General features: G+C 38.1%; 1 protein-coding gene across 1 annotated transcript in view; it reads right to left on the reverse strand.

Moving 5' to 3' along the window:
• Positions 1 to 8295, reverse strand: part of si:dkey-29p10.4 (tripartite motif-containing protein 14) — a 10821-nt gene extending 2526 nt beyond the window's left edge. The window contains exons 1-5 of the mRNA XM_053642165.1: positions 7969 to 8295; positions 3375 to 4159; positions 1113 to 1208; positions 347 to 595; positions 202 to 224 (exon numbers count right to left, since the gene is read on the reverse strand). Of these exons, the coding sequence (XP_053498140.1) occupies positions 202 to 224; positions 347 to 595; positions 1113 to 1208; positions 3375 to 4159; positions 7969 to 8212 (1397 nt within the window). The 5' untranslated portion in view covers positions 8213 to 8295. The remainder of the gene's footprint in view (positions 1 to 201; positions 225 to 346; positions 596 to 1112; positions 1209 to 3374; positions 4160 to 7968) is intronic.
• Between the last annotated feature and the right edge of the window lie 14976 nt (positions 8296 to 23271).

Genomic DNA, 23271 nt, shown 5'->3' on the forward strand with positions numbered 1-23271 from the left:
CTGATAATATATCTTGTGACATTAATAGTTGCTGTCAATGACAAATCATTTTCTATCAAGTAGATACAAGACAATAAAATAGAATCCTAAAAGAATGAATATTCATAATTTCTCACTGACACTGTAATACCCAGACTGGTTAATATGTCTATAAAGCTAGGAAAGTCAAATTAATTTCAGTAAAATAAATAATGTACTTACGACTCCGTTATTTTTCTGTACTCCTAAAAAGGAAAAATACAAAGTTATATTACTTTTTACAATAAATCTGACTATGGTTCTGTAATCTCACTACTTATATTCCCTTCTTCATAAACTATTCGTCAGCCTGTGTAGCTGTTCGTACCATGATGAAGGCCTGGTCCTGAACCCGTGATGCCCCCTGTGCGTCAGCTAAATTAATCAGTGGTTGGGAAGTGCACTGAATGGTTGTAAGGGCTGGATTGAGAATGTCGAGTTGTGCCTGGATGCTCCTCAGCACTCGGTTCTCTTCCTTTGACACACAGTGTAGAGCCTGCTGCTCCTCGATCTTCAGAGCCTCTCGCATGGCCTGATATTGCTGCGCTACTGCAGAGCGTACACCCTCTAATGACTCCTATAAAAAAGAAAAACAAAGATAGAAGGTGCAAGGTGGATGCAGACACTCCACTTTATTAAGAACAGCTATACATTCATGCACTTATCCAATCAGCCAATTATGTGGCAGCAGCACAATGCATAAAATCAACGTCATATTTTAGGACTGTAGAGGAGTTAACTTGAAGGCCTTCTTAATAGCAATTATAAATAATAATAAAATATATATATATATATATATATATATATATATATATATATATATATATATATACACACACACACACACACACATATACATACACACACACACAAAATATAATATTTTATATAAAAATAAAATTGTATAAATATAAATAAAATTATATTTTATATAAATAAAATTATATATACATAAAAAAATTTCCTCTCAAGGTAGCACGGTAAAGTTTAAGTTTTTATTTCAGTTTTTATTTCATAGTGAGTCTAGCGTGATGCCTTCAAACTTCACCTTTTGGACAATAAGAACCTCGTCATGTAAATACAGCATCACATACCTGAACGCCGCGTTTCTTCTCTGTGAGCTTCTTCACTTGGTTTAAGATGGCTGCTTCCTTTGTCTGTATCTTTTTCATATCACTTTTTAGACAGGCCTGAAAAATGGGCAAAGTCCAAGTGAGAAACAAAACCTTGAAAATACATTAGGTGCTGGCTCAATGTCCAGGATTTTCTAAAGCAAAATATACAATAAAGAAGAGAACTGAAAAAGTAGTCAAAAATGAATGAAAGTAGTCAAAAATAGTTGTAATGAATCATTATCTTCACGTTGTAGAAAATTAAACAGGCCTCGACTTAGGGACCCGTCCACACTTATACGGATATTTCTGTAGACACTTTGGGTCACTGAAACATATGGAGAAATGTTCAAAATCCTTTTTTCCCTCCATTTTCAAATGGATGCGGGGAATCACAGCATGAACTGCACATGTCCATTTCTATTATATAAATGTGAGAGGACTCCATCCATCACTGTTGATGATCAGGATGTTACACTGTGGTCTGTAATTTCTTATTTAATAAACACGTTTGCCATTTAAATTTGTTATTTTATTATTGTGCAGAGCTGCAAGAATATTTGATATTCACTGCACTGATCCTGAATCCAGCACAAACAGTAATGTGGTCAGAGATTTTGAATAAGAATCAGAGACTGCTGTGGGTGAAGTGCATTTCCTAATTTCACCTTCTCCATCACACGTTACGCGTGCTATTAAAGTTACTCCTGAGGTATTTGATATAACGGTTTATGGCATATCACCTACAGTACAGTGCACCCAAATCTTTTGCACCCAATTTTTTTATTTTTAAGTACAAACTTTGTTAGAGATTTTTTATTTTATGACTTCTACATTCTCGAGTCAGTACAAAAAAACATTTTAGATTTCAAGACATTAGATTTCCAGCACAAAATGAAATGTTACAGAAAAATGTTTGTGTGTCAGTAAAGAAAGTAGCATATGTAAGAAACCACTTTTCAGACAAAAAGAAAAAGAAAAAGAAAAAAAAAAAAAAAAAAAAAAACCACATTGACTACGTTTACATGGAGAGCAGTAATCTAATTATTGACCTTATTCTGAATAAGACAATATTGTGATTAAGGTGTTTACATGAGTAGGTTTTAGAATATTCCTTTCGTGTACCCGTTTTACATGTTATAGAACATAGAGCGATTAACAGCACACGTCATTACGTCCCCACGTCACGCCGTCCGACGTCCCTCCAGAATTTCACATATCGACGTACAGTTTGTCTTCGTTATGGTACAGTATACAATTTTGGGTGTTTTTAATTTAAATTTTTACGAAAGCTTCAAGTGCAGTTAATTACTTGTCATGCTATACGTGCTAATAGACAACTGCTTGAAGACGCGGGCTGCGTCCCAAACCGCGTACTTACCTACTATATAGTAGCTGAGATACATGTATTTCGCCTACTATATAGTAGTTAAGTACGCGGTTTAGGATGCAGCAGTGCTCTCTTGTTTGTCGTAAAACAGTTGAGCACTGCCATGTGTGTACGTGTCTGGTCACAAAATGCGGTGAAAACTCCCACATGGCGTTAATAGTGTGATTAAGGTGTGTACATGTCTGTAACGCACGTCGATAATGCGACTAAAACAGGAATACTCCACATGTCTTAATTCGATACGTGTTTACTTCGAGTATGACCTTAATGGGATAAGGGTAATTAAAAATTTGTGTTTCCATGCTAGTTTCTTAATCAGAGTATCATCTTAATCGGGTTAATATCGGATTAATGTTGTCCATGTAAACATACTGAATGAAGGCTGCTGGATTTTGCTGCACAAATAGGAAGCGAGTGCGACAGTCAAAGTCTCCAGAAGAACTGTGGCTGGTTCTGCAAGACCCTCAATAAAAGTTACAGCTCATTTCTTTATAAACCTGCACACATTGTACCGGAGACTACTGTTTTTTTTTTTTTCCAAAGCATCACACCACATATTTAATTTATTACCGTTTACTGCTCTTTATAGTATTTTTATTAACGTGGAAACATTTTAATTTTTTTATGTTTGAAGGCATCTTTACTCTACAGAATTTCAATGCATGTGCTTAAGACTTTTGCACGGTACTGTAAATGCTTTTGCGTTTTAATGTGGGTGGAAATCATTTTGGAAATGGAAGGGTAACAACTATGTTTTTAAAAATACCCACGTACATGTGGACGGAGCCTCGGACCTTAAAACTTCACTGACTTTAATGAACTGTGCTTATTCAGATTCTCGGTGTTGTACTTACTCTGAGCTCTTTCTCGGCCTCCTTGATGCTGATGCAGGCATGATCCTTGTGCGAGCCGATCACAGTGCAAACGGTGCACACAGACACCCCACAAGGACGGCAGTAGATGCGGTTCATCTCCTGATGCTCTTGGCACCTCCACTGTGACACGTCGTCCACAGCAGGCACAAGAGGATGGCTCTGGAACACGGGTGACTCCAGGTGAACCCGCAGGTGCTCTGAGCACATGGAGGCACCGCACACCAGGCAGGTCTTCACAGCCGTCCTGTGCTCACGACTGGAGCAGTAGTGGCAGACTATCGAGCCGCCAGTTGAAGGCCTTTCACTGGATTCATTAGAAGTGCTTGAAGATTTCGGAGAATTTTTTGGACTCCTTGTCTGTTCCTCATTGCTGTTGGAGGAGTTTGCGAATTTCTGTGGGGACTCCTTGGACTTGGTGTTGACTGGCGGTGGTGACTCTTGTTTCGGTGTCTGTATTCCACTACAGGATGCTTCACCAAACTCTCTGTCTCTTTGACCATTCTCTGGACATGAAGTGGTTGAAGTGTCTGGCAGAGGAGACGTTCTTTGTCTTTCCGATGAAGGTGTTTCTGTGGCTGCTTTCTTTTTTGCCGGTGTCTCATTAGCAGATGAGTCATTGATGGCTGTGTGGTTTTCAGATGAACCTGTGCCTAGTCGGTGTCCTCCAATGTTCTGTCTGAATGACGACGAGCTAAACTTCCTTTTCCCTAGCAAACTTTTTGACGAGTAATGCTCAGAGAGGCGCTTTCCAAGATTCTTTATGTCTGTCAAATAGAGAGAACACAATGAAATCAAATATCAAATAGAGATAACAATGAAAGAAAGCATTTTTACAACCAAACTAGAAACAGATATCACTTTATCCGCACATTTATCAGATGCGTAGACACAATCAGTGTGTAGACACTGTTCATTTGAAATTAAAATTTTGTCTTAGATGTTTATCTTCTGAATCAGTGACCGAAGGAAAGATTTCCAAACTTTTCAATAATTTGTATAGTTAAAGAAAGTAAAACAGCCTAATAGACCAGATATAATCTTACAGGTACAGGATTAAACAAAGATAATAAACAGCTCTGCAGAAGAATTGCAGGAAATTAGCTAAGATCTTGTGAGCAACCTGCCAGCAGATTTCCTTATAAAATTGACAGTGTACCTAAACAGTGTACTAAAAACTGCAGTTAATGCAATTTTAAAGCCAAAAGAGTATCACAAATATTGTCCCCCCCCCCCCCCCCGCTTTTTTTTTTTCTTACTGTTTATAGTTTTTCCCTGTTCTATATTTTTAATATTTGGAAACTTTTAATTTCATTATTTTTGAAACAATAGATTTACAAACTTTGTATGTTAACAATTACTGTACTATTGATAGGAACACCATCTACTCTGTCTAATCATTGACAAGAGACCACCACAGGCCCAAAACTGATCACTCCCAGTACAGCAGAAAGACACACTCCTCAAGGGCTTCAGTACGATTAACACAACTTGTACATGGAAAAATGATCAGCTTTACCCTCTTACTGTACCTCTAACATGGTAGCTGTGTCTTATAAAAGTAGCCAGTAACAATCCGCAATGCTTAAAAACCCTCAGCAATGCTGCTGCACCTGTTATGTTAAGCAATAAAATTTTGACTTTCAATAATAATGAAAGCATTATATATATATATATATATATTTTATATTATATATATATATATATATATATATATATATATTTTATATTTTATATTATATATATATATATATATATATATATATATATATATATATATATATATATATATATATATATATATATATATATTTTATATTTTATATTATATATATATATATATATAAAATTTATTTATTTTATTTTTTTTTACCATACACTTGTATTCTTTATACTTGAATGCAATACCCTGGTGGAAATTCTTATATCCAGTGTAGGGCTGGGCAATATATCGATATAAGATCGATATCGTGATAAATGATTACGCGAAACACTTTCCTGAGATATCGTTGGTATGGTGATGTATTTTCTTTTTTTTTTTTTTTTTTTTTTTTAGATTTTTAATCATTACAAATTAAATGATACTGAATGGTTGTCATGGATTTCACATATTTTCACACTTTGCAGCCATTAAGAAACGTATCGTCAAACTCAGTTTAAGTGGTTTTCGTCATTTATTTATTAAAAATATTTATTTTACTTCTGTTTTGCAGACAGTTTGTTAGCTAAATTATATATCATGGTACGCAACGTGTATCATAGAAATGTCCTCAAGTATCGAGATATGATATTTTTGTCATATCGCCCAGCCCTAATCCAGTACCACCCAATCATATTTGTAAGATTTTTTAAAAAATAAATAAATTATACCTCCACAGTCTCAAACTGCCTGGACAAAAGTGGACAAAGCTGAACAACTTGAAGATTGCATCAGTCACATATATAATACACATGCAATAATGTTTTTTGAATGTAACCAACTCATTTACAGAGTTTAAGCCTAAAGATAACTTGTATACTACAGAAGTAAAGATAAACATTCAAACAAGCGGGAAAAAAAAGGACTCAATGTCTGTGCTGAAGATTCTTTTAAAACACTCAGTGCTGGTTGACTTTAAAGCATACAGTTGTGCAAGAGTAATGACTCATAATCTCACTATCTGGTGATACTATCCTTTTGAGTCTGGTTCCTCATTGCGGTTGCTTCGTGTCCTCTCAGGAAGTTTTTCCTTGCCACTGTCATCTATGGCTTGCTCAACAGGGATCTAAATCTACATTAGGAACACCTGTACATTCATACAGTGATCTAAACAGCCAATCATGTGGAAGCAGCGCAATGCAAAAAAATTTTTTTATGCAGATTTCAGTTAATGTTCATATCAAATATTAAAATGAAGAAAAAGTGTGAAGAAAATCTCTGTGACTTTAATTGAGGCATAATTGTTGGTTCCAGGTTTGAATATTTCATAAACTGGGATTTTCACACACACGACTCTAGAGTTTACACAGAATGGTGTGAAAAACAAAACAATATTGAGTGAGCAACAGTTCTGTGGGTGGAAACACCTTGGTGATAAGAGAGGTCAGGGGAAAATGGCCAGATTGGTTTAAGCTACCAGGAAATATTTAGTAACTCAACTATTCACTCTACAACCCTGGTGAGCAGAAAAGCATCTCAGCAGGAACAAAACATCAAATCTGGAGGTGGTTGGGCTAAAACAGCAGAAGACCACGTCAGCTTCCACTCCTGTCAGCCGAGAGCAAGAATCTGATGCTATAATGGGCCATATGGGTGAATCCGTGCCCATTATAGCATCAGATTCTTGCTCTCGGCTGACAGGAGTGGAACCTGATGTGGTCTTCTGCTGTTGTAGCTCATCCACCTCACGGTTTGATGTGATTTGCATCCTAATATGTTTTTCTGCTCACCACGGGTGTACAGACTGATTATTTGAGTTACTACAGACTTCATGTCAGCTCAGACCAGTGTGGTCATTCTCCTCTGACCTCTCAGCAACAAAGTGCTTCAGCCTGCAGACACACCGCTCACAGAATGTTGTTTTGTTTGTTTTCCTTTGTTTAGATGTTGAACAAAACTGAAGAAGAATTGTACATAGTTTGTTACTGCACACAAATGGATGAGTTTTATTAGAGGGGGAATGTTTTGCTGTAATGGGGGGTTAGGGGTGGAAACTAAGACAAAGACATTGCATGTTTATTTTCAAGTGGCTATTATGGCTTTTGCTCTTGTTTTTGTTTTGTTCGATTGAGAAAGCTGGATGTTGATTTGTGCATATGTTCTGGCTTTTTTTTTTTTTAAATAAAAAAAAAACAAACAAATTAAGCTCACAGAATGTTGCTTTTTTTTTGCACTATTCTGTATAAATTCTAGGGAATTTTGTGTCTGAAATACTCAAACCAGCCCATCTAGCACCAGCAACCATGCCACGGTCAAAAAGGTCAGAGATCATACTATTTCCCCCTCCATTCTGATGTTTGATGTGAACATTCACTGAAGCTCTTGACCTGTAAACTGCATGATTTATTTATTTATTAATTTTTAAATTTGCATTGCCCTGCTGCCACATGATTGGCTGATTAGATCACCTTGCACAGGTGTTCCTATTAAAGTGTGTGTTCCCAGAATATTAAAAAAAAAAAGTTATTTTTGCTCATTTTTAATGGTTGCTAATAAAACCACTTTTAGTGGTTTCTTAAATCTGCCACAGGTATTAAACTAATAACTAAGTACCTATTTGCGGTAACAGGAAATCCACGTCACAGTCTCGTCATATGTTTCCAAACACTAATTATGTTTTTAAATGCAGGAATTAATGAATGTAGCAAGTTTACGCGTGACTTCAGACGCATCCTGATGTGTGACAGATGCAGATGCAGATACAGTTACACCTATTCAAATTCAAAAGGAGTGGGAATTGGGAATAGCGCCAGGGTCAATAAACAAGCACCTCCCTCGGTCATAAATATGGCGCACTAGTTGTTTGTGCACGGAAATTAGAGCAGTAAAGAAAATATACACGACTGTATAATAACTTGACTAGCTGTAGGTCAGTACTTATGCGTGTGCCTGTAGATGTAGACGCTCCGTCTGTCTCTCCGAAGAAGTCGGGTAGCTTCCTGATTTCATGGTCGCATTCAAGGCAGTAATAAGGGCCCGCGGATGCACCGCTCCACAGCTCTTTTACACATTTCCGACAAAATCCGTGTCCGCATTCCAGTGTGATCTGATCCCAACTCTCGCAGTGACACAACGGACAAACTGCGTGGCGATCGGACGGTTTGTCAAGAGAAGAACCCATTACATCGATCAGATTAGTGAAGCAGCGCGGGAACGTTAGTTCGAAAGAAACGAAACCTATAAGTAAAAAAAACAAAAACGCAAAGGGGGGCGGAGTCTGTTTACGTTTTAAAGCCGCTGCGCACACCAGAGAAGGACCGGAAGGAGAATAAATAAGTCAACGTCACCGCCATCTTAGAAGGGGCAAGTTGCCAAGTTGAGCCAGTAACTGCATACCAGGCCTGTCCATTTCTTATGCATTTTCATTCCATTCAAGTAGGAGCTACACCTGATAATCTAATGAAAGCGAAGAGTAACTGATTAAACAGGTGGAATCAGGTGTGGCTCTTGCTTGATTGGAATGAAAATCTGTACTCACAACGGCCCTTTCTGATTGGACACCCCTTTTAAGACCCCAGGAAACCTATTGTTATTGTTAGGATCCTTCTTCTTCTTTTTCTTCTTAGTATAATAATAATAATAATAATAATAATTATTATTATTATTATTATTATTATTATTATCTCCATAAAGTGCCAAATAACAAAGATCTGAATGGTAAAAAGTTTGGAAATTGGGCACATTGATACTACAGGCCACGAGTGACTCCCACACCACAAATGGCCCACCTGAGCCGATAGGTGGCGCTACAGGCCACGCCCAAAATCTATGTGATTTTTCCCCCTACACCATAAGTCCAAACTGTCTGAAAATTGGTATACATGCCTTATTTCTCATGGGGAACAAAAAAGCAATAGGGACCCATAAAGTCTGCTATGATAGATTTCCCAGTACATTGAAAATGTATCCAAAACTACAAAAATCTTCTCCTCATGAACCGTAGGTCCGATTGACTTGAACTGTGGTACATATGTGTGGGGAAACACGTCTTTCTTTAGAAGGATAAGCAATAAGGAATCAAATAAAACTTGGCTGAACAATTTATATTGGTGAATTGACAACTGTTGCACATAATTATTGTGTCCATAAATCAATGGAACATTAACCTATGGACTTGATCTGTGCCACACACAAAGAGAACACTACAGTATGTTAACATGTACGATGGCAACCTCATATCTCCAAAACACAATGACATTAAAGGAATATTATCTTTGATAATATGTTATATTATGTTTAACAATATCTTTATCGTCCGCTAGATGGCACCATTTGTCTTGGATCGGGCCAAAGTACTGTGATGAACGCTGGGGGTTTCTCTTTTTTGTTTGGCATTGGCCACGGCTATCTGAATTTTTCCTCAACACCTTCTCTTCCCATTGACTGAAGACAGGGATGATTAAACACACCTGGAGTGGATTACATTTAAGAGACAAGAGGTGAGAGGAAATGGGTTCGGCTGAGTGAACGTGACTGGCTTTTTGCGTGCAGGGGAAGGAAGCTTGGGATGTTTTGTGTTGCTTGAGACCATTAGGGTTTGTCCAGCAATGAAGATAGCTATTTGTGTAGTTAGGCAAGGGTGGGGGTATTTAGAGTGCTGGCTAAAAGATTGTGTGCACAAAGAGGACTCATCACCTGAAATAAAGTGAAGAAGAGTGCGTGCTTTCTTTGGGGCACTGATCTGGCATGGCTGACTTTTCTCTAGACCCTGGGTTGCGGTCTTGTTTCCTGGAAGTGTTTTATATTTTAATTTTCTGTTAGCTTATGTGTTGGGGTTGTGAGTTTTAAAGTTTATATGAACATGATCCGTGTACGCTGGACTGGGGAAGTGCTGATTTTCCCACACTGATTAGTGTTTGATCACGATTTCTATTGTGCCGTGTTGTTCGGGGAATAACCACCAGAGTGCAGTGCGGAGTTAGTTTCAGTTGTGTATCGCCGTTTGGCCTTGTGAGGGCGTACAGAGTAAATGTTTGTTTAGCTTTCTTGAATGTTTTTATGGTTATATTTTTCTAAATAAAATTGTCAATAAAGTGATCTTTTTCTAGAAAGTACCGGTGGTGTGATGTGCCATCTGTTCTCCATAAATCTGGTTAAACTTCTTAAATAGTTTTATTATAGTAGCCTACATTTCATTCAGATTAATGTTATAGCAACAGGAATACATAAATGACGTTAGAATAGAATTGTATCAGCATGAAGTAATTCTCCAAAATTCTCACAGACTCCTGATCTTTCTCTACAATGATAATTTGTGGAAAACTACAAAAATTAACTTAAAATCTGCCATTGATCCAACTGTGTTGAAATGTTGTATCTGTGGGATAAATTTCTCTACCATGTCAATTTTGAAATGGTCCACCATCTTGAGGAGGAATCCGCCATTGCTGCTTGCAGCTATTTTATTTTGATGTTTTGTCGGGTTTGTTTGTTTTATGTTGTTTACAGTCTAATTGGGTTTGTTTGTTTGTTTATTTATTTATTTATTTATTTATTTATTTATTTATTTATTTTTGGTTTGGGTGCTGTGGAAACAAATGTTGTCATTGGCTAAAACATGTGTGCTGGTTAGTTTACTTCCCCAGTACAAGTTGTTCACATTCACAGGAATTGTGGCACAGTTCCAGTGCAACCAAAATTAGACCACCTCCTACAGATAGTCTTTGGTTTAGTACCACAGTGTGCTTCCTGCATCCGCATGACAGCTTTCACATTACCAATGTTTCATGCAAACTGTGCTCTGTTTTGTACCAAACTGCCAGTGTGAATACCCCCTTAAACAGGGGTATAAAATATCTCCAATGTCCTCTAGTTGCTGTCTGCAGTACAATAAAAATAAATAATTACATCCAGCCCATTCCTATGTTGGTGAACGGAGAAGGAGCTAAACCAAGAATTTTAAGTTACTAATTATTTTGGGGAATAGTGTTCGGTCATTTTTACAGTTTGAGCTTTACCCTTAGTTTGTTGTTCTGACTACTGATGATATATCTAGCAAACCTATGTGAGTGAACAAAGTGATGGCATAAATCAAGGAAGCTAACATGAAATTTTATAACGATTTACTTGAATGTACTGTATGACCTTTTTATGAACACTTGAAGTAGCTTGGTAAGGTTCAAAACTGCACAAATGGAGTGAATGTCACCATGTTGTCCGCTTGTATACAGTCAATAAGTTGGGATCATTGCACTGAATCTAGAGTGTAAACTAAGATTTTCTACAAAAATGACAAAATACTCTGCAGCATTTGGGTGGGGGAAAAAAATCGACAGTATCCTGCCTTAAAGTAATAAGGAAGGAAAAGGAATACTAACAGTAAATGTGGTTTTATTTTATGAAGACCAATATGAAAAAATTTAGATAGTGTTAGATGGGATAGAGAAGAAAAGGAAACAAAGCATAAAAATAAGGTAAAATTCTTGGCAACCACATTGTCTTACATGTGGAAAAGTACATTTTTTCCTGTAATTAGTTCAAAAAGTGGAACTTTCACATATTCTAGATTCATTACAGATTTGTTTTAATCTTGATTATGGCTTACAACTCATGGAAATCAAAAATCCAGTATCTCAAAATATTAGAAGAAAGAATTTATAATACAGAAATGTTGACCTGAGAAGAGCTCTAATCAGCTCATTAACTGCACCTGTATTTATATTTAACAAATTGCTTAAAGTAGATTATTTATCACTTTTGTGGTGCCAAGAACAGTAGCACTACCAACAGTCAGAAGTAAAAATAGAAAAAAATGGTGTAAATAATTGACTTGACATCAACAGAAAGTTTTGGAATGTAAAATACATCTGGACACTGAGAACTTCTATTCAGAGAGGAGATGGACAGGATCTCAGTTTGTGCAGTGATTGGTACTAGCTCAATCTTTGGGATGATTTTGATGGGTGGCTTCTCTGGGAGCTCAGAGAGATCTGTAAGATTACACAGTTCGTTGTTAAATTCGGGATCTTGGTCCTGTAACGTGAAGCTGTAGTTTGTTTGGGGAGTGCATTTGAGCCACCCAATCAAATCTTCAAGTGTGTCAGGTCGTGTTGTTATAGTCATTTTTCTTATGTCTCCCCTGGAGACAATAACTCTCATGGTTAATATCTGTTGGACAGCTATCTGGGAAAAAAGACATTTTTAAATAGCATATCGTCTCAGTGTTACCATAAGTTCTCCTTGCACCTTGTATGCTGATAGTTGAAGACCTCATTCAACTCTGACATCCTAACCATACACATTGAGGTGATATCACTGCAGAGAAGTTGGTACAATCTCAAATGCTCACAGTACCATGCTGTCATTTTGTGGCAGACAAAACAAAATTTCTGTGAAACAATCTTTTCAATCTGGGCAAATTCAGGGAGATCTGAGCATGAGCCAGTAGAGAGAATCATGCCTGGATGATACTTGATTCCATCTAAACAGACAGACGACACATCAAGAATTGATCCTGATTGTAATGTTTTGAGCAATTACACTCAGAACATTCAAAGGGAAAGAAGCAACCAAACCTGGGGTGACCTTTGTCATCTCAACTGATGGTCTGAGAAATGAGCTACAATGAAGATGGTAACTAATTGCTTTCTGGTGTGTGATTGTAAGTGTCATGGCAACATCTTTGAAATTCTGAATATTGCGAATTGCTTTTTTAAAGAATTTGTGCTTCCCCTCAAAGTGCATTGTCCAAACATCACACAAGGGGCCAAATATCCTAATAAGCTGAGGGTATTGTTCCACATAGTGGTCCTTTGGCTTTAAATGAAAATCTGGAAATGTTGACTGCAGCAGTTGTCTAAGCTCTGCTATCTTACAGTCCAGGAAATGCATTGTCTCCTCAGTATCCCGTACGGAAAATAATTTTTTTAACTCTTGCCGAAAGGTACGATTGTACAGGCATCTCTATGATCCATCCATGCGGGACCATGGAGATTCAGATAAGATATACTGTATATTACCAGGTCGTTTTTTTAGAAGGTAAAATACACCATAATGCATACACAGTCCATACAAAATGAATGACATGATGATAGAATCAGATAGGACTAAAATCACAGAGATACTCCACTAACAAATACATTACCCCACCTCCTCATTTAAAGCTAATCCAGTCCTAATAGGGCTATTTATACTTTATGATGGTTTTTCCTTTCATTTGTCACCCATCTCTCAATGGCTGGGATAAAAGTAAGAGACTTGACTTGAGTTGAGATTTTTGACTTTTCATTCCCAGCCCTGCAGTATGATATAACAAGGCCTATAATGATTTAACCATGTGGTTCTGATCTAGGAACTGTTGACTTAAATGTCAAGATACTTGCTGACAAATTGTAGTATTTTAAGAATATGAAGAAACGATGCAACAATACAATCAGTTATATTCAGGTAATTGATATTCGGCGTCAACTTTTAATGTCTTTGTTTTCAAATGCACAATCCAAATGCTATTCGTAGTGTATGAAGAGACTTTTGAGAATATAAAACTTGTTACTTTACAGAGCCAGTCAGTGGAAGCAGAGAAGCAAATCAGACAGGTGTTTGAGAGGCTCCATCAGATTCTAAAAGAAGAAGCTTCCAGAATTGCAGCCCTAAAGAAAGAAGAGGAGCAGAAGAAAAAGATGCTGAATGAGACGATTAAAAGCATCAGCCGTGATATCACCTCTTTTACTGAGCTGATTCAGTCACTGAGGAAGGAGGTGATTCCAGAGGATTTGGTTGTCCTACAAGTATGAAATTTGTGTCTTTAAATGGAAATTAGTATTTGTTAAGAACAGTGCAGGCCATCTGAATTGACTTGTCTTGGTTGCTGAATAATAAAAACAACATATTTTTACTACCAGAAGTACCAGAGTCTTAAACATGGGTAAGTGTTGAGGTTATCCATCGTGCTTCAGAAGATAATTTGAACATGCAACATAGTGATTCTTCGTTGTGCTGCCTAATGAGTCCCAGAGCCCAGTGGACAGATGAACAATCCCAGAAGTTTCCTCCTGGAGTTCTCATCGATGTTGCCTTGCATATTGGAGCACTGGATTACAAAGTTTTGGAGAGTATGTGGTCACAGGTCAAATGTTGTAAGTATGACTTTTTGTGTCAGAATGCATGTGCTTAAAGGAAAAATCCACCCTGAACGACTTGCATATTAACCTTTATCGTTAACATGTGATCTTTAATGTGTCCAAGGTTTACTTTTCAATGAAATCCTGAGTTGATATTTTCAGTCTAAACTCTTTTCATGGACATGTTGGACACTTCTATTTGCTTAATGGTTTCCTACATTACCCACAATACTTACTGATAGTGGGGCCAGTGTTATTTAGCCCTCGCATAATCTTTACCTATAGAGAGCAATGTAGCAGTGCTTTAGTCCTTTAGTCTGTCCTTCTCTGTGCATCTGTACACTCTGCTTAAACAGATAAAGTTCCAAAGCTTCAACTTTAATGCTAATTCCTCTATCAGTGATATTGTGCTTGACATTTCATAGATCGCTAACTAGCCGAGTCGATTCTCTGCCAAAACTCTGTACAGCTTCATTGTATAGATGCCTTGGATTCTGGAACTTTGAGTCCAGTGTTTGCAGTCTCCACTACCTCTATATTGCTTTTTTTTTATTAATCCATCCATCCATCTTCTATACCACTTAATCCTTTTAAGGGTCACGGGGAAACCTGGAGCCTATCCCAGGGAGCATCAGGCACAAGGCGGGGTACACCCAGGGTACACCCTGGACAGGGTGCCAATCCATTGCAGGGCACAATTACATACGCATTCACACACCCATTCATACACTACGGACACTTTGGGCATGCCAGTCAGCCTACCATGCATGTCTTTGGACTGGAGGAGGAAACCCCCAAAGCACAGGGAGAACATGCACATGGTCACGGTGGGAATCGAACCCCCGACTCTGGAGGTGTGAGTTGAACGTGCTAATCACTAACCACCGTGCGGTCTACACTTATGAATCCTTTTTGACCATGTTGCTGTTTTTTTTCTTCCCACATTTTACCTTCTCTACCGCTCAATTATCACACTCTTTGAGGTGTGAGGCGAACGTGCTAACCATTAAGCCACCGTGCACCCTGTACAGTAGCCGGATGTATGTCACCGAGCGCAAACTAAAGCAGCGAGACTCAATCGTGACTTGAGGTTTGAGCAGGTAAGCACAAACACACACACACACGAATGATGACAGAGTAGATGACGAGTGCCTTACTGACTTTGAAGAGTGCAGCTAGTATGAAAATCTTCATGCTTCAATCTTCAATCTTCATCTTCATCTTCAATACCTCATGGTTATTATGTTTGGCATGTCCTAATGTGTCTCCTCGTTGTCTCCTACAGGTGAAGATGAAAAATGGCCACTCCAGGGGGTCTGGCTTCGTGAACTCCTCATCTCCACAGGAAGCCACAAAGGCCAAGAATGAGATGAACGGAAGGATTTGGGGCAAGAAGCCGGTGTGTGTTGGTGTGGCTCAGCGCAAAGTGGAACACCCGGCTTGCCTTTGCTACCAGAACATGCAGAGGATGGCGAGCATGCATGTTAACACCGTATACAACTTCTACCAACCTGTACCAGTTAAAGGGGTCCCTGGCTGCAGAAAGTTTGAGCAGCGCCTGTAGCTACCCCAAGTTACCACAAGAGGCTATACTGCTAGCTGGATAGCATAACTAACTGCCCCCTGTGATTCTGATCTGAAATAACTGAATGAAATAACTTGTGTTAATGTCGCTCTGTGTGTGTGTGTGTGTGTTACAGACTCAGAACCTGAATCTGCACTGTACTGCACAGACCATCCAGCAACAATGTGAGTTACAGCTGTCTGGATGTATATCAGTGTTACATTTGTCACACAGTGTGTGTGTGTTCCAGTCTCTCCATGGCTGTGTCACATACTACTGTACTATCGCATACTACTGTACTAAATAGTGTCTTAGCTTGCTAGATCAGGGTTTAGCAGCCAGGCCACTCTGACTGAACCCCCCATTGAGGCTACTGAATGCTAGTGTATATAAAGTGTTTCAAAACACATAGGATACTATCTCGGTAAATATCCTTTAGCAATCAGTGTTAGTTCCTAATGTGGTGTTTATATGACTTTTTCCTGTTGATGCTACTGTACTAAATATCATGTAAACAGGGAGTTTGGCACCTACTCGTATGCTATGGTGCTATACTATTTAGAATGTTTGGACACGGTTTGAGACGCAGCCACAGATATGGCATTTTATGCAACAGTTGAACATTTGAGGTAGTTACAGTAGCTAACAGTTTTTACTGATTAGTTTTCACCACAAATGTACTTGTGTAGCGGGATATGGTTTAGGACACAGCCTATAAGTATATGTCTTTGTTTGGGGATTTTTTTTCTGTAAGCATATGCCAGAATATGCCCGATGTGGTTGAACCTGCACCGGTGCATCCGCAGATCACTGGCACCATCACATCCCACTATCAAGCAGTCAGGTGCCATGTGTGACCGTAGAGTGTACAAATATAACTACACCAACATCTGTAGATACTGTTCTAGTGGCAGACTCAGTTCCAACTGTAGAAAAGTATCCAGCTGTAGACAGTGTCCCAGCTGAACATACAGTTCCATCAATAGAAAGTGTCTCAGTTGTCGACACTGTTCCAGCTGTAGAAAGTGTCTCAGTTTTAGTTCCAGCTGCAGATGAGCTTTCAGCTCCAAGTCAAGCTGTAAATGCAGATGTTGCATGTCTGCCTTCTACATCTATGCTGTCTGAAAGTGAAGTGCAGCATGGCAAGGATAAAACGGTAAGAGAAAAACAGAGCAGCACACACAAACACAAAATATTCTGCATCCTTAATATTACAATATATCATATAAGAAAGTAATGATACTAATCTAATTGTGTGATTATAATTGTGATAATAATAATAATATCCTATGTTCCTAGAATGTACCCACGTGTCCACCAGCTGAAAAGTGTCTGACCATCTACATGTTGGAGTCCGCGCCGGTAGACGACCAGATCCAGATGGCATGTGAGTACACATATACACACACCAACACACATATACATATGGATCATATACACTCCTGCTCTGCAGCTCAGTATTTGAATCCACTTTTTTTTACTTCCTTATTATGGTTTGGAAAGTGTTTCCTTTTATAGGCTGAAAACTTCTACAAGCACCTGATTGCAACTGCTCTTGCTTTTGTTACTCAATAAGCAGGCATAGAAACAGTCAGGAGCCTGAACCCCACCCAGCTTATGTGATTGGATGGCTGGGACCATTCACTCTATCTCTATTCTCTTTAACTCTCACACACATTTCACTCTCTCTCTCTCTCTCTCTCTCTCTCTGCAGATGATTATATGTTGCCACTGGTAGAGAAAATCCACCCAACTCTGGCTAATAATATCATCTGGATGCTTTTGGAGGGTGAGAACAACTACACGATCATGAACATGAACTGGATATCCTGAGCTCCTGCGTACCAGGGTGAGCACACACAGACACACACACACACACACGCACACACACACTCATTATTAACATTATTTTTAGAATTATTTGTGAGGTGGATATTCAAGCATAAATGATGAATTAGCTTTGGTCATGTGGAAGCAGAACCAGACACACCAATCCCTCATCCCTCATGTGTTTGTGTTTGTGTTTGTAGGTGGATGAAATGGACACACTCCTAAAAGCGAGAGAAGCTGGATACAAGCTGGAGAGGATCTTTAATGAAAATGATAATCGCTAATTTGATACACAACAATATTTTGTTTAAATTTATCATTACATAACAATTTACACAGTTTACACAGGGATAAAAAAGTTCAGTCATATGAAATTCTTAAGTTTTAGGGTTACATCAACAAAGCAGACACACGCACACTTACTATGTAGTTTTGAAAAACACACATGCTGTGTAAACTAAAACTGCTCTGCATTTCTCTTTTAGGAAACCCTGAAGATGTTTTATAACAACGGTGACAACAATAAGAGGAAGAGGAAGAAGAAGAGAAAGAACAATAAATAAAGTTTGTACTCAACATTGAAAATAGTAAAAAGTGGCCAGGGTCTTGATTGTTGTCATTTAAATTAGAATTTAAAGAGAAATTGTACATTTTTTAACTCAAAATTATTAAAATCTTAAGTATTAACTGAGAATAGTAGTAATTATTGATTGTGATTTATATGCATTTAAATTTCTCAATGTCCGTGAGGAATATTTTCCCGAAGAGAAAGAACATATTAATGCCACAGAGTCAAAACTTCATTCTATTAAGGAGATTAAGTTGTAAATCGCTGAGTTAACTAGCAATGTAAATGACTTGATATGAACTGCTCTACTCCAGCCAGGCACAATATCACTGGCATTGCTTGACTCATTTGCTGCACATGATTGTTGAGTCCGTGAGTCAGAAAAAGGGGAATATTCATAAAATTGTGTCTTGACGAATCTGAGAATTTCTAGAACATGAATCTGAGGCTATCATGGGCACAGACTCACTGAAACTGGACAGTTGAAGATTGGAAAAAGGTCAGTGAAACAACTCGCAGCTGCAGCAGGCATGCACAGACAGGCTGGGCTGGTGGTTAAGATAGCTTTTATTTTATTAGGTGCTGGGAAAGAGGGAGGATGGGAGTGCAGAAGGGACGTGGTTTTTAGACAGCGGGCTGTGAGGGAAGTGTTAGAGAGGAGTGTGGTCATGGTTGCTGCAGTCTGTGCAGCAACATGCGGGTGGGTGAGAGTTGTCATTGCAATCATTGTTGTCTGAAAGACAAAGAAAACACAAATGGATCAGTATAGTCATATAGACAAAAACTGTTTGAGCTGCTGAGGTTGTGGCGCCCTTTTATCCTTTCCAGTCTTCTCTGAGAAGGCTCCATTCCATGTGCTCGTCTGTGGTCAGCACCCAGGTGGCAGTAGTTTCTTGCACCGGAACAAGAAGTCCTGCAATGACAGAAACCTCTGGGTTATTTAAACATTACCATCTTTTGCTTTTGCCATACATTGAAGAGAGACTTGGTCCATGACCAGGGTGCAGTGTCTGCCAGCAAGGTAGTATCACAATACCTCAATGGCCTACTTTATGTCCAGGTATTCTTGTTCCAAGGCAGCGCACTACTGTTATGCGGTGGTCAGCGTTCTATTCACAAAAAGGACTGGGTTTTCTTCTCCATCTAAGGTGTTGGAGACTATGGCACCCAGGTCCGTCTCTGAAGCATTTGTGTGCACAGTGAAGGGACGATCAAAATCTGGCTACCTTAGCACCGGCGAGCTTGTGAATACTTGCTTCAGAACCTGGAATGCCAGCTCTGCTGCCTTGGGCCATCGTTCCTGGTCTGTTTGCCCCTTTTTAGTTAGGTCTGAGAGTGGGGAGACTAGAGTGGAGAAGTTAGGGACAAACCTTCTGTAATGCCCTGCCAACCCCAAGAAGGCACGTACCTGTCACTTGGAAGTGGGTTGTGGATAACACTTTCATGGGTTTGATACAAGTGATCCTATCACGTCCGTGAGTGGATCATGATGTTGTCCAAGTAGACTGCTGTGACCTGCCAATGTGCATGTAGGACGACGTCCATGAGCCTGTGCTGAACGCATTCTTGGGTTTTATGTGCGGGGCTAGGGCTTCCTGCCAGTAGCCTTTTGTGAGGTCGAATGTTGAGATAAACCAGGCTCTCCCCAGGTGCTCCACCAGGTTTTCCACCTAGGGAGGGGGGTAGCTGTCCAACTCATATACCTGGTTTCATTTCAGGAAGTCATTATAGATCCTGAGGCTTCCATCAGGTTTTGGGACCACCATGATGGGGCTAGACCAGGGGCTGGCAGGGGCTGTGACTCAAGATCAAATGATTCAATATTTAGACAAGTACAGTATACGCAAGTGCTTAATTTGATTTTCCAAGTTCTGAATGTGAGGTGTTGTGGAAATAATTCTAGTTGATGTTTGATGTTGATCTTTTTAAGAAAGTTGTAAGTGTAGGAATTTTACTTAGAGTTTCTTAATTTCTCTGTTTTTTCTGTTCCTGCCCTCCTCTCATTTTAGCGCCACTATCGTATTTTCTGACATTTTCGTGCGACATGTTGTTGAGGTGATGTTATCCTTTATCATGACTTGTGCTTTGTGTGTCTCCACGCTGATCTATGTATACGGATAATTACCTGGGCCAAAATTTGTCATTTTAAAATGAAAAAGAGAATCCTCTCGGGGCCCCCTAGTGTTCGGAGCCCTGGGCTGCAGCCCATGATGCCCATTGGAATAACGCGGCCTTGCTCAGAACAGCCAAAAAAAAAAATATCGACAGAAAAAAAGTGTAGTCCTAGTTCATATTTAAACTGGTGTAGACAAAATGAATTCTTAAAATGCATCGCAGATTGTGTGTTAGATAAAATCAGCAAACAAGTGAGAGATACGAAACGCTGGGACATTCTGAAACAGTTTGTGGACATAACATTAAAACCCCTCAGAGATAAGAGATGGGAGGCAAAACTGGACTCGGTCAAAGCTTTGAGGTATCAGCTGGGTGGCGCACTCAATGCTTTGGAAAATCTTGAACCTGAATCTAAAAATGGCCAAATTTCTGTAGAGGCATGTGCACTGTCTAATGAAATACAAACTATGGAATTTATGACTTGTCTTGTTATTTGGAATGAGATGCTGAGTTTTTCTTACCATGCTTATCACAGTGTTCTCTGCAGAGAGGTCATTCAGTAAACTCAAACTTATATATAAAAAAATGATCTGTGATATACAATGGACGATGCATCTGGATTAGTGCATCTGGCATTCATTTCAACCGAGCACGCAATTGCACGACCAACACCCTTATGAAATGTTAGAAAAATGGGCAAGCATGAAAACAAGACGTGTTCGAATTTAAATTGTATTACCTTTATGTCTGAAAAGTTTAGGCTTGGCTTAGTTTGGCTACTTAACTTTGCTTCTTTTTGTTATGTATAATAACTGCAGATTTAAAACTGCTATTCCGCTATTCCGTTTGTATTTAAGCCTTTTGCGGTGTTCAGCCGCTTTGATGGGTTTTACATTTCTTTTTTTATTTATTTATTTTGCCTAGATTGTAATATCTTACTGAGAATATGAAGGAAAGCTGTTAAAATATAATTTAAACAGTTACAAATGATTCAATAAAAAAAATCAATGAGGTAAAATAACGAGGGTTGTCTGTGTAAGACTGGTTAAAACTGCTACCATAGATGGAAGCAGGGTTATTTTAGGCAGACCTATATATAATTTACTAAAACTGAAACTGAAATTTAAACCGTAAAAAGTATTTTCGTTAGGCCTACTTAAATATCCATCCATCCATCCATCTTCTATACTGCTTATCCTCTTCAGGGTCACGGGGGAACCTGGAGCCTATCCTACTTAAATATATGAATATTTAATATATAATTAAATATAAACAATAGCTTAATGTTGTTTGAAATAATATAAATGTTAACTAAGAAATTATTTCAATTTCTTATTAAACGTGAAAAGAAAAAAAAAACATTCATGTGGAAGAAGGGGAACCGAAATTATGTCTTGCATACCCCCTTAAAACTCTTCATGGCGCCCCTGTAATATCCACATGGCACAAAATTCATGGAAAGGTTTTTAAAATAGTGATTTCGATTTGCTTTGTACATACTGTTGAAAGAATAAAGCCAACGCTAAAAGTTTCTTGAGGGTGCACCATGTTTTCATTAATCAGTATCAAACTCCAGTGGGGATCCTCTGTTTCGAATCAGAAAGTATTCAGCTAAACCCATTCAAAGTGAGCATCATCTTGGCAGGGCGTTTGGTGATGGATGAACTGGCCGACCTGCCTCAGGCCTTCTGTGTTCTTTTCGGACTGATTTATGCCCTGTACTTTAACTATCCTAAGTGTATGAAAAACCTTCCATAGTTTCCACTTTATTCAGCAGGTAATGGTCAACCTGGGAGGTAAGCTGGCACCCAAAATTCAATCTTGGAAAAATCAGCTAACTGTAACGCTAACGGGCCTCCCAATTGTTATTCTACTGTTCCACTAGCAAATGGTTAATTTGTAATGTTTAAGTGCATCTTTTATGCTATTGGCACTGATTTTGTGCTTTGATTCAATTCTTATTTTCAATGTTCCTATTTTATGGAAATTTGAAATTTATTTTATTTATATATACAGTGGTACAATACTGATGTCTAGTGAAAAATTCATGTGAATAGACTCATTGGAAATATATTTGCTGAAACAAATGTTGATGCGTCCAATACTTATTTCCCTCACTGTGTGTGTGTGTGTGTGTGTGTGTGTGTGTATTTTTTTTAACTATTTTTTTTTCAGCTACAATTCAAAAAAGTGAAACTTTGTAACGTTGCACTTTTAGAATAACATGTTTACAGACAAGTTTCCTCACACTGATAGTTCAGAAGACCACATCTTTAGGAAGTAAAATTTGGCAAGTAATTTCACAGAATTTTCTTGTCTGTGTATTGTATTTTCAAATTAAAATATTTCAGTTGAAATAAAACAATTTTTACTTTTGGTAATTGCTTGCTTTTTTATATAATTAAATGAATTTAAAGTTTACTTCATTTAACTTAAGAAACTAAGTTGTGTAATTGGACAGAGCAATTGATATTAGAAATGATTTTGAGTTAAATCAACTTGGAATTTAGTGTATTGAACTTTAAAATAATTGCTGGAAGGGCTGGAATGTTTAAGTGAAGTTCACTAAAGTTATCGAGTAAACATTATTTAATTTTTTTAAGGCAACCACTTTCCTCGAATTTTTAAAAACAATCAACTTATCCGGATTTACACAAATTGCAAATAAACACAGTCACAACACTACACCATCAGACAGTGATTAACCCTCATTCTTTTATCTCATATATAGAGACGTTTACATGGATGGGCAGAGTGATCATTCTGTAATAACTTACTTTTGTCTGTATACATAAAGAGACATTTACACCGATGGGCGAATATAATCACCCGATTTTGTAAATGTGAGAAATGACATTTGCCGGAAGCTCCAACTTTTTGCTTCTGTCTACAATAATTGCTAACATTTACAAAATGAGCATGAATTAAATAGGCCTAAATAAGTATATTTAATGAAGGTAAAGGTCCATGTTTAATATATAAAAAAAAAATTTAATGAAATGAATAAGATAAAAAAAATTAATGTTGTTCAATTTAGTTTCATA

The sequence above is a fragment of the Ictalurus furcatus genome, chromosome 14, assembly GCF_023375685.1.
Source record: "Ictalurus furcatus strain D&B chromosome 14, Billie_1.0, whole genome shotgun sequence".
Taxonomy (NCBI): domain Eukaryota; kingdom Metazoa; phylum Chordata; class Actinopteri; order Siluriformes; family Ictaluridae; genus Ictalurus; species Ictalurus furcatus.